Below are 14,275 nucleotides of genomic sequence, written 5' to 3'. Positions count from 1 at the left end.
TTCATTCCTTTTAATTTTGATGATTATAACTGACAACTAATGAAAACCCCAAAATCAGTATCTCAGAAAATTAGAATATTGTGAAAAGGTTCGATATTGAAGACACCTGGTGCCACACTCTAATCAGCTAATTAACTCAAAACACCTGCAAAGGCCTTTAAATGGTCTCTCAGTCTAGTTCTGTAGGCTACACAATCATGGGGAAGACCGCTGACTTGACAGCTGTCCAAAAGACGACCATTGACACCTTGCACAAGGAGGGCAAGACACAAAAGGTCATTGCTAAAGAGGCTGGCTGTTCACAGAGCTCTGTGTCCAAGCACATTAATAGAGAGGCGAAGGGAAAGATGTGGTAGAAAAAAAGTGTTCAAAAATGTGGGGGAGATTCACAAAGAGTGGACTGCAGCTGGAGTCAGTGCTTCAAGAACCACCACGCACAGACGTATGCAAGACATGGGTTTCAGCTGTCGCATTCCTTGTGTCAAGCCACAGCGTCAGAAGCGTCTCGCCTGGGCTAAAGACAAAAAGGACTGGACTGCTGCTGAGTGGTCCAAAGTTATGTTCTCTGATGAAAGTAAATTTTGCATTTCCTTTGGAAATCAAGGTCCCAGAGTCTGGAGGAAGAGAGGAGAGGCACAGAATCCACGTTGCTTGAAGTCCAGTGTAAAGTTTCCACAGTCATCTGCTGGTGTTGGTCCACTGTGTTTTCTGAGGTCCAAGGTCAACGCAGCCGTCTACCAGGAAGTTTTCGAGCACTTCATGCTTCCTGCTGCTGACCAACTTTATGGAGATGCAGATTTCATTTTCCAACAGGACTTGGCACCTGCACACAGTGCCAAAGCTACTAGTACCTGGTTTAAGGACCATGGTATCCCTGTTCTTAACTGGCCAGCAAACTCGCCTGACCTTAACCCTATAGAAAATCTATGGGGTATTGTGAAGAGGAAGAGGCGATACGCCAGACCCAACAATGCAGAAGAGCTGAAGGCCACTATCAGAGCAACCTGGGCTCTCATAACACCTGAGCAGTGCCACAGACTGATAGACTCCATGCCACGCCGCATTGCTGCAGTAATTCAGGCAAAAGGAGCCCCAACTAAGTATTGAGTGCTGTACGTGCTCATACTTTTCATGTTCATAACTTTTCAGTTGGCCAACATTTGTCAAAATCCTTTATTTGTATTGGTCTTAAGTAATATTCTAATTTTCGGAGATATTGATTTTCATTAGTTGTCAGTTTGAATCATCACAATTAAATGAAATAAATATTTGAAATATATCACAGTCTGTGTGTAATGAATGAATATAATATCCAAGTTTCACTTTTTGAATGGAATTACTGAAATAAATCCACTTTTTGATGATATTCTAATTATATGACCAGCACGTGTGTGTGTGTGTGTGTGTGTGTGTGTGTGTATGTATATGTATATATATATATATATATATATATAAACAAAACTAAACAAATGTCACACTAACGTGTGTGTGTGTTATTATAATAATACATTTGAAAAAAAAAATCAGTATCAAATATGAAATTTAAAAACAAAACAATCACAAAAATATCAAACAATCAAAATAATAATAATTTCAAAATTTGTACAATTATTTATCAGTCTGAGGTTCCACTGGTTGTCCTCACTTCATGGCATGAGGAGACATATTTTGCAGCAATTATTTGACATTTAGGCATTTCTCCCTCTAAATAGGGGAGTTTCTGTGTGTCTGATATAAATTTGAATTCGGGGTATATTTGGGAAATGTTAGCAAATTTTTTTTGTCTTAGTGTTCTATATTTAGAGCATGAGGTTAGAAAGTGCAGCTCTGTCTCTACCTGTCTTCTGTCACACTGAGAGCAGAGTCTCTCCTTTTGTGATAGCCAGCTCTGTCTGTGGCGACCCTTTTGTTTGACCAGGCTGTGTTCACTCAGTCTGTATGTTGTCAATATTATTCTTAGTTTAGGACATTTTATTGTTCTCAGGTAATTTGCCAGTGTGAATTCTCTTTTTAGGGTCAGATAACATTGGAATTGACTTTGTGTTTTGGTCGTTTCTTTCCAGTATTCAGTATATTTTTCTTTTTGCTTGTTGATAATTTGGTTTGGTCTGCTTGAGTTGGTGTTGCTGTTCTGAGGCTGTTGGGGACTTGTTACTGCAGAGAGCCTCAGGACCAGCTGGCTGAGGGGACTCTTCTCTGGTTTCGCTCACTGTAAATCTCTTCCTAAGCTCCCATCTACTAACAAGACAGCTGAGCTACTGGTAAGGGAGGTTTCCCGTGCCCACGGCCTACCCAGCGACAGACCAGGGACCCCAGTTCACCTCTGCCATCTGGAAGTCTTTCTGCTTTGCCATCATTGCCACCGTCAGTCTGTCCGGTTTCCATCTGCAATTCACCGGCCAAGTGGAGAAAGCATATCAGAAGATGGAAACCACTCCGATGCTTAGTCTCCACTAACCCTTTGAAGGGTTGCCTTCTTTCTCTCTCTCTCTCCTTATGGACATTACCGCTGGCTCACAGAGTTTGGTGCCAGTCATGCGCTGTGGGAGATCATGGAGGGATTACAGAAGCTGTGCACCAACCACATCTGGCCTACAAGCCAAGCTCAGTACCCCAGCCGCCCCTCCAGCTCCGGTGACCTCAGCCTCTGCTTCTCTACTCGACCGGGAACTGTGGGTTCCTACACCTGGGCAGTATGACAGAAATGGTGATGTCATCCTGCATCATTTGCACTACATGATCCCTGGTGGGGAGAGTAAATTCTGATGACAGACAGGAGTAGCTTCTTATGTGTATATCTAAGTTATCTGGTCTGAAGAACAAGAACTCATGAGGAAATAACTGACTGAGCATTATTAACATTATTAGACTGCATAATGGATCTCGTTTTGAGTAATGACAAACAGACAGAGACAAAAAATAGGTGTACCCCACCTCTCGCCCTATGCCAGCTGGGGTTGGCTCCATCCCCTGCGACCTTGCACGGACTATATATTTATGATCATAAAATCCTGTTGGTCCGTTTGCTTACAGACCACCAATGATCTGCACTAGGCTATGCAATGCTCGCTGACCATACTGTTTAGAATATTTCACTGTACTGAAGGCACAATTGGAATAATAACCTGCTGCTTTGGCAGTGTTTAGCAGCTTTAAAGGAAAGAGTGAAGTCAGCGGCTGACAGGCTGCCATGTCAGAGACACAGGAGTCAGGAGCATCAGCGGTGCCAGCCTAGTTGGCAGCTCTTCAAGCAACAATAGCCAGGACTCTGAGACCCAACCAGACAAGCCACGGCGATTTCATGTCACTCAGCAGACTGCATTCCACAGAAGGAGACTTATTTTCATTATTCATCCTACTCAGAACTGTGATCTATTTCCCTTAAAGTATCTTATAGCAGGAACGAATGACACATTAACAAGCTTTTAGTTAGTGGGGCCTCACCACGAAACCAAAGGGATGTGATTGGTTTGGCACATTTTGCCAATGGCAGTGATTTAGATGAGGGACAGTGACACATCTGACATTGATGAGAACATGTGCTTCTATCTGTAGAGATATTCTAAGACATACGTCAAACCATGTACTTAAGTCAAGTGATGGACCTTAAACTGCCATAATGGCAGGAAGCAGGCTGTCAGTCAAACAGGCTGAAGTAGACTTTTGTACAATATTAAACTACTATGTCTGCAGCGTAGTTGTCATACACTGTTTAGAATTTTTGATTTACCTTCTCAATATTTAATTATAACACACATTAAAACTGAAATGGGGAAAAGCAGTGTTTCATTTCATGTTGCACTTATTCATTTTTTTTCATTACAAAAGAGTAATGTCAAAGAGGTCACTTGTAGTGATGAACCCAGAGAATTATCACCGAACTCTGCAGTTCCTCTCAGCTCTACGGCGTTTAAACATGTTTTGGTTTTACAGCCCACAACTTAACTGTTTGCTTCAGTCTCACCATTCTCAACAGCACCGTTTCCAGCAGCAGCAGGTGGCAGTTTTTTAATGAAGAAGAGGCGCATTTAGCAGCCAGATATTTCCCTCAGGAGTTGGTGGAGACCAAAACAGAGCTAAAAAAGAGGGTCAGCTGAATGTGGATACATGCAACCATTTGCTAATATTGCCAGAGATTAAGTAGTGTCAAAATGTGCTAATTTGTTTACAGCTTTTTGCACTGCCTCCAAGTGGTAAATAAAATGAATTAATGCAGGCTTAAAGACAAAATGTACTGACAGGAAATTAAAGCTGAAGCCAATTAAAGTGCACATTTAAGATGGAATCAGTCAATGCTAAATATGTAATACAGAATGGTGTAGTACCTAATTATGCAGCCAGAGACACACACATGAATAAGTCTAATGCAAACTACCACAAGCAGCCATTGCAGTGCTGGTATCCAGGCTGTAGGTCAGCGCCTGCTGTCTGCTCTGCAGGCTGGCATGTGGTTAATATGTGGCAGGCAGGGGGCTAATGTGTTGGCTCCTGTCAAATATCACTTACCTGTAAAGAACTGACAGGGCGCCGCAGAGAGACAGCAGCAGTCTCCCCCACATGGATCTTCACAGCAGCAGCGTCATATCAAAGGACCACACATGAATGTTGGCGAACATAATCCACACTGCAGTGTTTCAGTGAGGAGCTAAAGCTGTTACTGAGTGAGCGTAAGCTGCATGAAAGGATAAAGATGATACATTCATATGACTGTGTATTGAATTTTTTAAATATAAAGGAGATAACCACAAGCCTTTATTTTGTAGTTCCAGCCACCCCTTTAAACCACTATTCTTGTTATAGTTTTAGCTGCACAAGTGGAAGGGTTGCACACGGTTTGTACAGGCAAAAGCTCTTGGGTGGAGGCTTACTCATTTTGGGACAGGAAACAACCGACATCTCCAAGCGGTTTCTATCAACCAAATATATTTGTCTGGCTCCCAGCCTGCAACTCCGCCGCATTTAGTTAATACTTTCCACGCTGACGGATAATGAGTGAGCAGTAAGAGGAGTGTGGGTTGAGAAAAATAACATTTTGTAACCCAATGTGTATCCTTGTCCTCTCTGTGTTGAATGTTTAATGTTGTTTTCATTCTACTCAGTGGTTCCCAAGCACTAATGCTGTTATCAGGAGATTGAGCACTGAACGAAGACGCAGTTCTGCATGTTTGTAGCAATCACCAGTAATAAAAAATGTGTGGCTCCTTCGAGGACTGTTTATCCATGTGGTTCCCTTCAGTTAGTAGTGCTGGTATAAAACTGCGCTCTTTTTCTGACCTCCATGTTGCTGCTGGTTCACACACACTCCCATAGTTTCAGTTTGCTTTACTCTCTAAAATCTCTCCAAACAGTGTCCCATATAATTCTACAGGTGCCGAAATCTGGATGACACAAGCTCTGAGTTGATTCTTTTGGGTCTCTTTCACTTGTTACTTTGCACTCACAACAATGTGCTTATATGCAGGCTGATAGGTGATTGATAAAATACATTTTTACCTAACTATGTAAGTTATTACAACTTGATTTTACTCTTACATTAATCCTTAAAGCAGCCATAATCGATATCTTTATAATAACATAACCATGTGACAATGTGAAAGGGATGAACCTACAGAGAATTGTCTCCTGAAATCTAATCTAAAGAGCCAGATATTTCCCTTATCAGTTGGTAGAGACCAAAAGCAGAGCTAAAAGAGAATGAATATTAACCTCAAGTGCCTTTTCAGCTTTTGCCCCTCTTTTGGGAACCATGGATATCCGTTACAAATCCTGGTTATCTATCCAATAATTGTTTAGACATCGCCATCCCTAGAGCCAGACTTCTTGTGTGCAAGGCCTAAATTGTGAGCACAATAGAACATACAAGAGGAATTGTGTCACTAGATCTGAGCAACATCTGTCAACTTCCCAGTGTGCCACCTCCGCCTTTTCATCAGCCTAAAAGGTGTTAACTGTGAAACAGATAGGACTGTTACAGCCAGATAAGGGCATATCCCGTTAAAGCCTGCTAATCAAAACTTGTTAGCAAACGCCCTATCACATTTTCAAATACTCAGACCCTGCCAGAAGAGCTGTCGTATTCAAAATCAGGATTTAGTGCTCCAAATGTAGAGCTTAGAAAGGCTGAAAGGGAAACGGATAAGAGAGGAGAAAGGGAACATGAATCAGGGTGTAAATGAAAAAAGAGAACAGCAGAGGCTTGAGGCATTGACCTATCTCTGATCCACTTTCCCTGCTCCATGGTTAGAAGTTGGAGAGCAGCTGAGCTCTCCGCTACGGTCTTTATTTATGGCTCGCTGTCGCCTGCTGTGAAAACATCATTATTAGCTGATGGGCACGAGCAGCGAGTGTGTAAATATTCTTTTAATCGCTGGCGGCCTGCAGCAGTCATCACTACAGCTCCCAGTGTGATGATGTGATGAATAAAGCAGTAATTAGGGAGAGGGGGGGGCTGGGGTTCACATCAAGATGAACATGCTGGCTGTGGAGTTGAATTCTCGGGAAAGGCTTGATGCTCTGACCCTCTGTTCACTTCCTTCATTTACATCATAAATATGCAGTAATACTTTTGTACTGTTTTGTACCAAATGTGTTGTTTTCAAATGCCAGAATGATTTCAGTCATAATTACATCTTCAGAGTTTGCCCCTTGAAATAGAACGGTTGTGTGTTCACCCAGCCTGACAGCTATCTGATGAAAGGCAGACAGTTCAGTCACTCAGGTCTTTTATTATGGGAAGACTGTTTACAAACCCACCAGGTCAGAAGACTATCTTGTTAGTAACTTTAAAAGTTCCATTATAGCCAATGCAGAATATTTATTGCAGCAACAACACTGGTTAAAATGCTTGCGTATAGTGTTGCTGCAGTATTCCTTCACACAAAGCAAAATAGGAAAGGAGAATACGTCTTGGGCTTATGCAATATGAGCAATATTTAGTTGCATGAATGGCTGCCAATCTTGGATTTTAGTGTCCAGCTCTCAAACACAATTAGCCTCTGTTTGCTTCTGTACCTTGTGCATGATATTAACCTTCAAACACAAGTGTCTGAATTCCAAGTGTAAAATCTATACATTATGTTCCTTAAAACAGACTGAAAAATGAAGTGAGCAGAGTACGCACACTATTTTTTTTATAAACTTCATCTTTGATGTACAATTCACTATCAAACATTACAGATGCAGTTTTTAAGTTCAAAACAAAAACAGCGGGAGATTTGTGTGGTTTAAATGGCTGCCTGTGGAGATTCACGAAGCATGTGTCTCAGAGTCAGTGTAGGTTGGCAAAATGGAAGCGTGTCGGCTGTACTGTTGGAAGTCGGATTGGTCTTTAGACTCGTGACCTTGGCATGAGTAAAACCTTGGCTACAGCACTCTGTCTAGCGGCAGAGCTTCAGCAGGTTTATATAGCAGGCTTGGCATCTCTCTGTGCCTTTTAAACATTTTATTCTCCATGCTAATGGTTTTCCTGAGGTCCTGTGGAGCATAATAATTCATGTCAACCAAATCATATACTTCTTTATATTTGAAATTATGATCCTGTTATTGAGTTCACTCATTTCATTTCATTTTAGTAGCTTTCTTTTCTAGCTTTCAACACAAAATCCTACTTTTTTGAACCACTATCCTTTAGCAGTGCAGCATGCAGGAAATGCAAACCATTTTAATATGAGACAGATCAAGTTGAGATAAAGAGAGGATCACACATTCCTCATTAGAGCCATTTATTCAGTGATGAAAGAGGGAGCCATAGAAAATGTCATTAATCCATGAACTACCAACATGGCTGGAATTGTAATTCAGAGTGTGTAAGGCATAAAACAGCTTCAAGTGATATCATCTGTGCTTTTTCACAAGACTCAAATATCAAAAGAATGTTTTGTGACAGTTCAGCTTTAGAAATGTGTCGCTCACACAGAAAAGCCTGAGCCTCATTCCTTCCCTAATGACACTTAATTTTCTTCCAGTTTTCATCCGTTTTCTTTCATCTTTGGCTTCTATAAACTGCTGTGCATTTCAACAGCCACTTTGGAAAAAAAAATAAAAAATCGCAACATTTTATTTGGTCCATTTTTTTCAAAAGGCTTTCAGGATCCGGTCCAGAAGCTATTTGCTGACAGCCATTTTTAATCCCTCGATTAAAAGCAGAAAAGCTTATCTCATAAAAACAGACATCCCAATCAATCACTCGATCTGCTGTGCAAAATATTAAAATAGAAAAAAGATAGACCATGCATCTTCCCAACAAATTGCTTGGAATAAAATCAGTACTTGGCTGTTGTGGAGGAGGAGGGGGGGGATAATTTGTATCACATTTCCTTTCTGTGAGGGGGCATTTGGTGAGATGTTGGAAGACTGAAAGAAAAACATGAATGCGTTTGGAGTGACAAGCTACAGGAGCGTCTCATTTGGTGCAGATGATCAAACAATTAGCATGAATTAGACACTTTGAAAATGAGGGCCTGCATGTGTTGCTGTTGCATTATCCTGAGGTTTATGTTTGTTTCCAGAGCAGACTCATCTGTCGTCTGTGTGCATTCATGAATGAGAACTGTTTGGCTAAGCTGCACTTTTTTAATTGGTACCAAGGTACTGTTTCATTGTCTTATCTATTATCTGTAGTGATGTTTTTTCTGCTACACAATGCAGCTCTGTTGTAAATAACATGTCAGTAGCACTTTGTAATTGGGCACCATTTATAAAGGGATTATAAACTGTAATTAAGATTTATGAATGGTTAATTAAGCATCGTAATGCTTTATAGATCAACCATTCATCAGAACTACTTTTACATTACCAAATTGCAGACTTCATTAACAATTATGAGAACCATTTATTAATGAATTTAATAATAACTTAATGACTTGACTGGTAATGACACCAGCCAGAAAGATTTTCCATAACCCAAAAGTTGTCCACAAATTATACACTTGTTAAAAGGAACACCTCAGTGGCCAGTTGTTCTTAAAGTCCTGTGCTTTATCAGAGGCAGAATTTTATATATTTTGGTTTCATGCCAGCGTCCTAAATCCGGTCAGAACGCTGCTGGTTCTTTGTCTGCTTAAAATTCTTTGCAAATATTCAGTTAAATCATTTCATTTTAAACCTATTTGCATTAAACAGTAATTACCACAGGGCCTGACACACAGCACACAAAGAGCTAACCAGTGTTAGCAAATAAACATCCACCAGTGGAAACGTACACTGTGGGCCAGATAACTAATTAGCTAGTCAGCTGCAGCACATCAGCAACAACAGCTTAAAACGTCAAATTAACACCACTGCTAACATTGGGTGGGCTCAGCTTGTGAGCTATAGCTAACAAAGGTTTACAGTGTGTCTTGGTGCCCCCAACAGCTTTGCAGGAAATCAAACATGCAAGCTGGCCCACCCACTCTAAACTGCTAAAAAAGCAGTTCTGATCTTTCATTCACCTTTGACATCATTTTTGAAAGGGATAATTTTTTGATTGCAGTTCACCTTTAAAGGAGACCTATTATGCTTCTCCATATTTTATGACTTATCTACAATGTTACAATGTTTGATGTTCATGTTAAACATGGCCAAAGCTTCAAATAATGAGGTTAAAGTATTTATAAGAAATCCCTATGAGCCAAAACCTCAGATTTCGTCCTGTTCTGAACGCTCTGTTTTGAACTGCTTTTTATAGTAACGTCTCTGTACTACGACATTCGGACCTAGACTGAGCCGGTGTTCCATATATGGTCATTTGCATGTCTGTCTGTACCGCTCAGCGACAACAACAGCCTGATAACATGCTTCAGGTCTTGGCCAATCAGAAGACAGTGGACTTTGAGAGGGGGACCTTAAAAAAATATAGGACTGGAAAAGCAGCATAATAGGTCTCCTTTAACATCTAATATCACCACTGTTGTGTTGTAAAATAATAATAAATGTAATACATTTGTCCACAGACCATGAGGTTGTCATTGTTCCCATTAGCTGATCTGCTGCATTTTTTTGTTATTTATTTGTGCTGCAGAATGATATCTCTTTGATTACACTGAAAAAATGTCATCTTGACAATCAGCTTATCAATCTGAACGATGTGTTTTAATTTCTACTTCTGTGTGGTCCGGTCAGCTCAGTCACAGGTCCCTCTTGAGCTGCAGTTTCTTGTCCCTGATGTGCTGGAGCAGAATCTTCCCTCTGTGCTCAACAGTGTGGATGAGAGGCCTGAGGCCGCTGGCTCCGCCTTGGCTTTCCCAGAATTCCCTGTCTGTGTAAAGGGAGTGCAGAAGAAGACTCTCCAGACAGCCTGACTGGAGCACCGACACTGCTCTCTCTGGAAATCTGACAACAGAAACAGCATTAAATTTGATGTGCTGTAGCTTAAGTGACTTGTTAAAAGTCTAGAAAACAAGACTGCTCACCCCATGAGGCAGTAATGCCCTATACACAGTACAATACTGTGTAAGACTGTTGGACAGAAAACAGCTCTGTTTTGTTTTTCTTCTCACCTTATCACTATGTCTGGTTCTAAAGCAAGTCCAGTTGCCTTTAACTTAGCACTTCTAGATAAGCTTTATCACTAGAATTGCTCAAAGCAACGGGTTTATTTATGCAGCACATTTTTTAAATGCTTCAGTAATTCAAGATAAGATGCCTGCCTTTGGTGTGAGAGACCCGGGTTCAATTCCCACAGTGACACACTTGCCTGAGCAAGACACTTAACCCCTAGTTACTCCAGAGGCGTGCAACTTCTGACATGTATAGCAATTGTAAGTTGCTTTGGATAAAAGCGACAGCTAAATGTAATGTACTACATTTTACATCAATCTTGCTAATTTGTCAAGATATTGAATCTCAACTGGGGGTCTGAAAGTGTGCACTGTCATGTCCATTTGTACAATTGATTGCATATAGCCCCCTCTATAACACCAGGCTTTATGCATTGACTATGAGCACACAGACGATGTATAAAAACTTTTGGATGGTACAAACTGGTTCATAATGCCATCCTTCAGCACCTCCTCTAGTACAGCAATAGAGTAATGTGGCTGTTTCTCAAAGTACTTTTCCCCACTGTACATTCCAATTTGAAAGAATCATAATATCCACAATATTGCTTAACACAACATATAGATTTGATATAACGGATGGCTCTAAATACCTAGCCACTGTTGCCGAGGCGCAGACCAGAGCTGTAGCAAATTTGGCACTTTGGCATAACAATTGGAAACAAAACAGTGTGCCTTAATTGCTGAATGCCAGCACAATTGACCCTCAATCAAAGAGTGATTTCATCTGCTGGATGTGTTACTGTGTTTTTACAACATGCAATCTTTAGCTTCTCCTTTGATTGGATGTTTGTTAGGAGTACTGTCTCTTTGTATGTGCACAAGCTTGTACATTTGACTTTGACCTGACCCATTTGGTTATCTTTTGTACTGATGATTCAACCGAGAGACTTTTATGTCCGTTCAAGCCTGGGAAGTGCTCCAGTTTCCAGTAACCTGACAACGTCTAAGCAGAAAATGAATTGGACTTTCTCTTGCAGAACACTAGATTCCTGGAATAACTTGGAAACTACTGGAAAAAAAACAACAGTGAATGGGTCCTTTTCAGTTCATGCAAACAACATGTCAAATCTAAGAAAGACACCCTTGAGCAAGGTTTATAAAAATGCTCTCCAAGAAGTTGTTAGATTGAGAAGCAACTGAAATGAGTCACTCTCCACCTCTGGAAAACAACCAATTTTCCTTTTATTTTGCTCCATATTATTCAGTGATGAGAAACACTTTATCATTCTATTTCAATTCAGTTTCACGTCCAGGCTTAAGATATTTAAGAGCATTTTTATAGAGCGGCTTAGTAATCCTAAGTGACAGACAAAGGGGAATTTCTATCAGACCTGATTCATTCAGCATATTGAATAGCAGGCTAATTGAATGCACACTAATCTAATCAGACAGACATTGTAACAAAACCCTAACAAGCTTCCAGTGGACGTTTCTGTGCTGCTGATTTGAAAGCAGTTCACCAGGGAAATATGTTGTTGGGTGTGTTTTATTTTCTCCTGAAACATTTGCTCACATCAGTGTCTGTGCCTGCTGTGAGCCCAAATTAGTTTCTGACTCTGTGTGGTGTAATTTATTGAACCTGGAAGGAAGCACAACAAACTCTCAGATGTGCATCCTCCTGCTTTAAACTCACTCATCAATGCCCTCAACCAGCCTGAAGTTGAGGTTGTCATGGGACTGCTGCGGTCTGCCGGCGTTGTCTATGAACACCAATCTGGAGGGATCTGCCTTCCTCACCTGGACACACACACACACACACATACAGTCAGGAGGAAACACAGGTGACACAAAATGTAATTTGTGAGTTCAGGTTGTCATCCTTTTCTTCTTGTTTTTATTTTATTTATTACTTTTTGAATAACCAAATTAAGATAACACTAAACTGTTTTAAATATTATTGATAGGATACACATGTTTATTACAATTTTGTTTAGTTATGGACATTTTAACACACAGCATGTTTAAGGAATTAATACAATGTTGTTTATCAGGCAATCCAGAATATATCTTTCCACCTCAGTCGTGCATCACAACTAGATTTCCCACGGTCCAACATCTTTCACTGTTTATCTTGCACTCCATTTAGCTACAAGGTGGTAAAAAACCGTCCGGCAGTGCTGACGCAACATCCAGGGGATGAATTTATAATCACTTCATTATTAAACACAGCTGCTAGCTGTCCTCTAACACACTGGATGCCCCTCCCTAACTGAACAGAGTATCCATAACAGCCTGTAACTTCCTGAAACCAACAGTCCAGCGTTTACACCCACTCCACACCTCATGTGAGGCGAGAAAGGAGCCAAGGTCTGAACATCTCTCTCTAGCTCTCTTAAGAAGCTTCCGGCTGTTTTGAACAACTATCAGCATTCAACATTGTGTTACCTAAATGTCAACAAAATGCAATCTGTACAACATATTTATTGGAGAGCACTGATTAGTAGTTTGCGTGCATGAACTGTAAATTTGCACACACAAATGTATTTGTTTCTCTCTATGACACCTGCCAGGTTTTGTAACTACAAGCAGAGAGAGGTAGTAAAATCATTTTGGATGAAACAGGCCAGTCATTCACTGAATAAGACTTTTTCTAAGGAAGATATTTTGACGGAGAGTATCATAGTAGGAAAAGCACAGGTCTAAAGAATAAATTGAATGATGGCTGGATTCCGTTTAACTGCTTCAGGGTCCTGATACTGTGCATGCTGGCTCACTGTCATACTGTCATGGCTTACTGGCCATCGTTAATGTTATTAGAAACACCTGTGCTTGTCCTTCTATGACAAGTCAAATATAGCTGCAAGCATCGATGAAAGGGTTCAAACCTTCCTGGAAGTTTAGTGTTGATTGGACAAACATTTTCTCATTTGAAGCCTGATTTGCGGAATGACTTGCAGTTTTTTTGCATTTATAGCTTCCCCCTAGTGTTCCATTTGAATGAAACTTTCAGGGCATGTTTCCATTAGTTATGAGGACATATCCTGTGAGATTTGTGATGATTGGAGAATGAATATCTTATTTATATTCTGATTTGTGTCGTGCCACACCCATTTCTTGCATTTGTACCGCCCCCTTGTGGCCGGTTTGAATAAAACTTTGCACATGCAAGTTTTTTTTTTAAATTTAAATGGCGGGAAATTTTTGTAGGCAGACCTAAATGTTCCTTGAGGCTTTTTGTAGACAACATTGAGCTGTACCTGTGTGACAAATTTCAAGTCCATCGGACTTCAATTGAAAATCAACTTTTTAAGGGCGTACTCACACTAAAAAAAAAAGCAAAAAATCATCTAGATCAGATAATAAAATGGTCTGGCCGTTTGATAGGCGAGTCAAAACCAGGAGTGGCATCACTATATGCCAAACAATTACAAAGGATGGCCCTTTCAATTTTAAATGATGACTCTCACCCTCTGCGAAATGAGTTTCAGTTATTACCGTCTGCGAGGAGGTATAAAGTCCCTAGGTGTAGAACGAAAAGACATAAAAGCAGCTTCGTAATAAATGCGATTGATATGCTTAACAAATTGTAGAGGTGTTTTCTCAGATATATACTAGGGGTCTCATGAATTTTTCATAATGAATTTTTTATTTTATTTATTTATTTTATCTGTCCTTATGTGTAGTGTGATGTTCTGTGTTGTGTGTTGTTTTTTGTACTGGATGCCATAGAATGTCATTGCACTGTAAAACAAATTTACCTACGGGTATAAATAAAGTAAACAAACAAACAAACA

At 40.3% G+C, this 14,275-nt stretch overlaps 1 protein-coding gene across 1 annotated transcript in view; it reads right to left on the bottom strand.

Annotated features, from left to right (window-relative positions):
- Positions 1 to 9,567: 9,567 nt before the first annotated feature.
- The window catches only part of gask1a (golgi associated kinase 1A), a 95,680-nt gene continuing 90,972 nt past the window's right edge, over positions 9,568 to 14,275 (bottom strand). Inside the window, exons 5-6 of the mRNA XM_046043723.1 lie at positions 12,175 to 12,278; positions 9,568 to 10,311 (exon numbers count right to left, since the gene is read on the bottom strand). Coding sequence (XP_045899679.1) covers positions 10,107 to 10,311; positions 12,175 to 12,278 — 309 coding nt within the window. The 3' untranslated portion in view covers positions 9,568 to 10,106. The remainder of the gene's footprint in view (positions 10,312 to 12,174; positions 12,279 to 14,275) is intronic.

The sequence above is a fragment of the Micropterus dolomieu genome, linkage group LG03 (assembly GCF_021292245.1).
Source record: "Micropterus dolomieu isolate WLL.071019.BEF.003 ecotype Adirondacks linkage group LG03, ASM2129224v1, whole genome shotgun sequence".
Taxonomy (NCBI): Eukaryota; Metazoa; Chordata; class Actinopteri; order Centrarchiformes; family Centrarchidae; genus Micropterus; species Micropterus dolomieu.
Note: the sequence above shows the minus strand (reverse complement) of the source record. Positions and strands in the feature narration are given on the sequence as shown.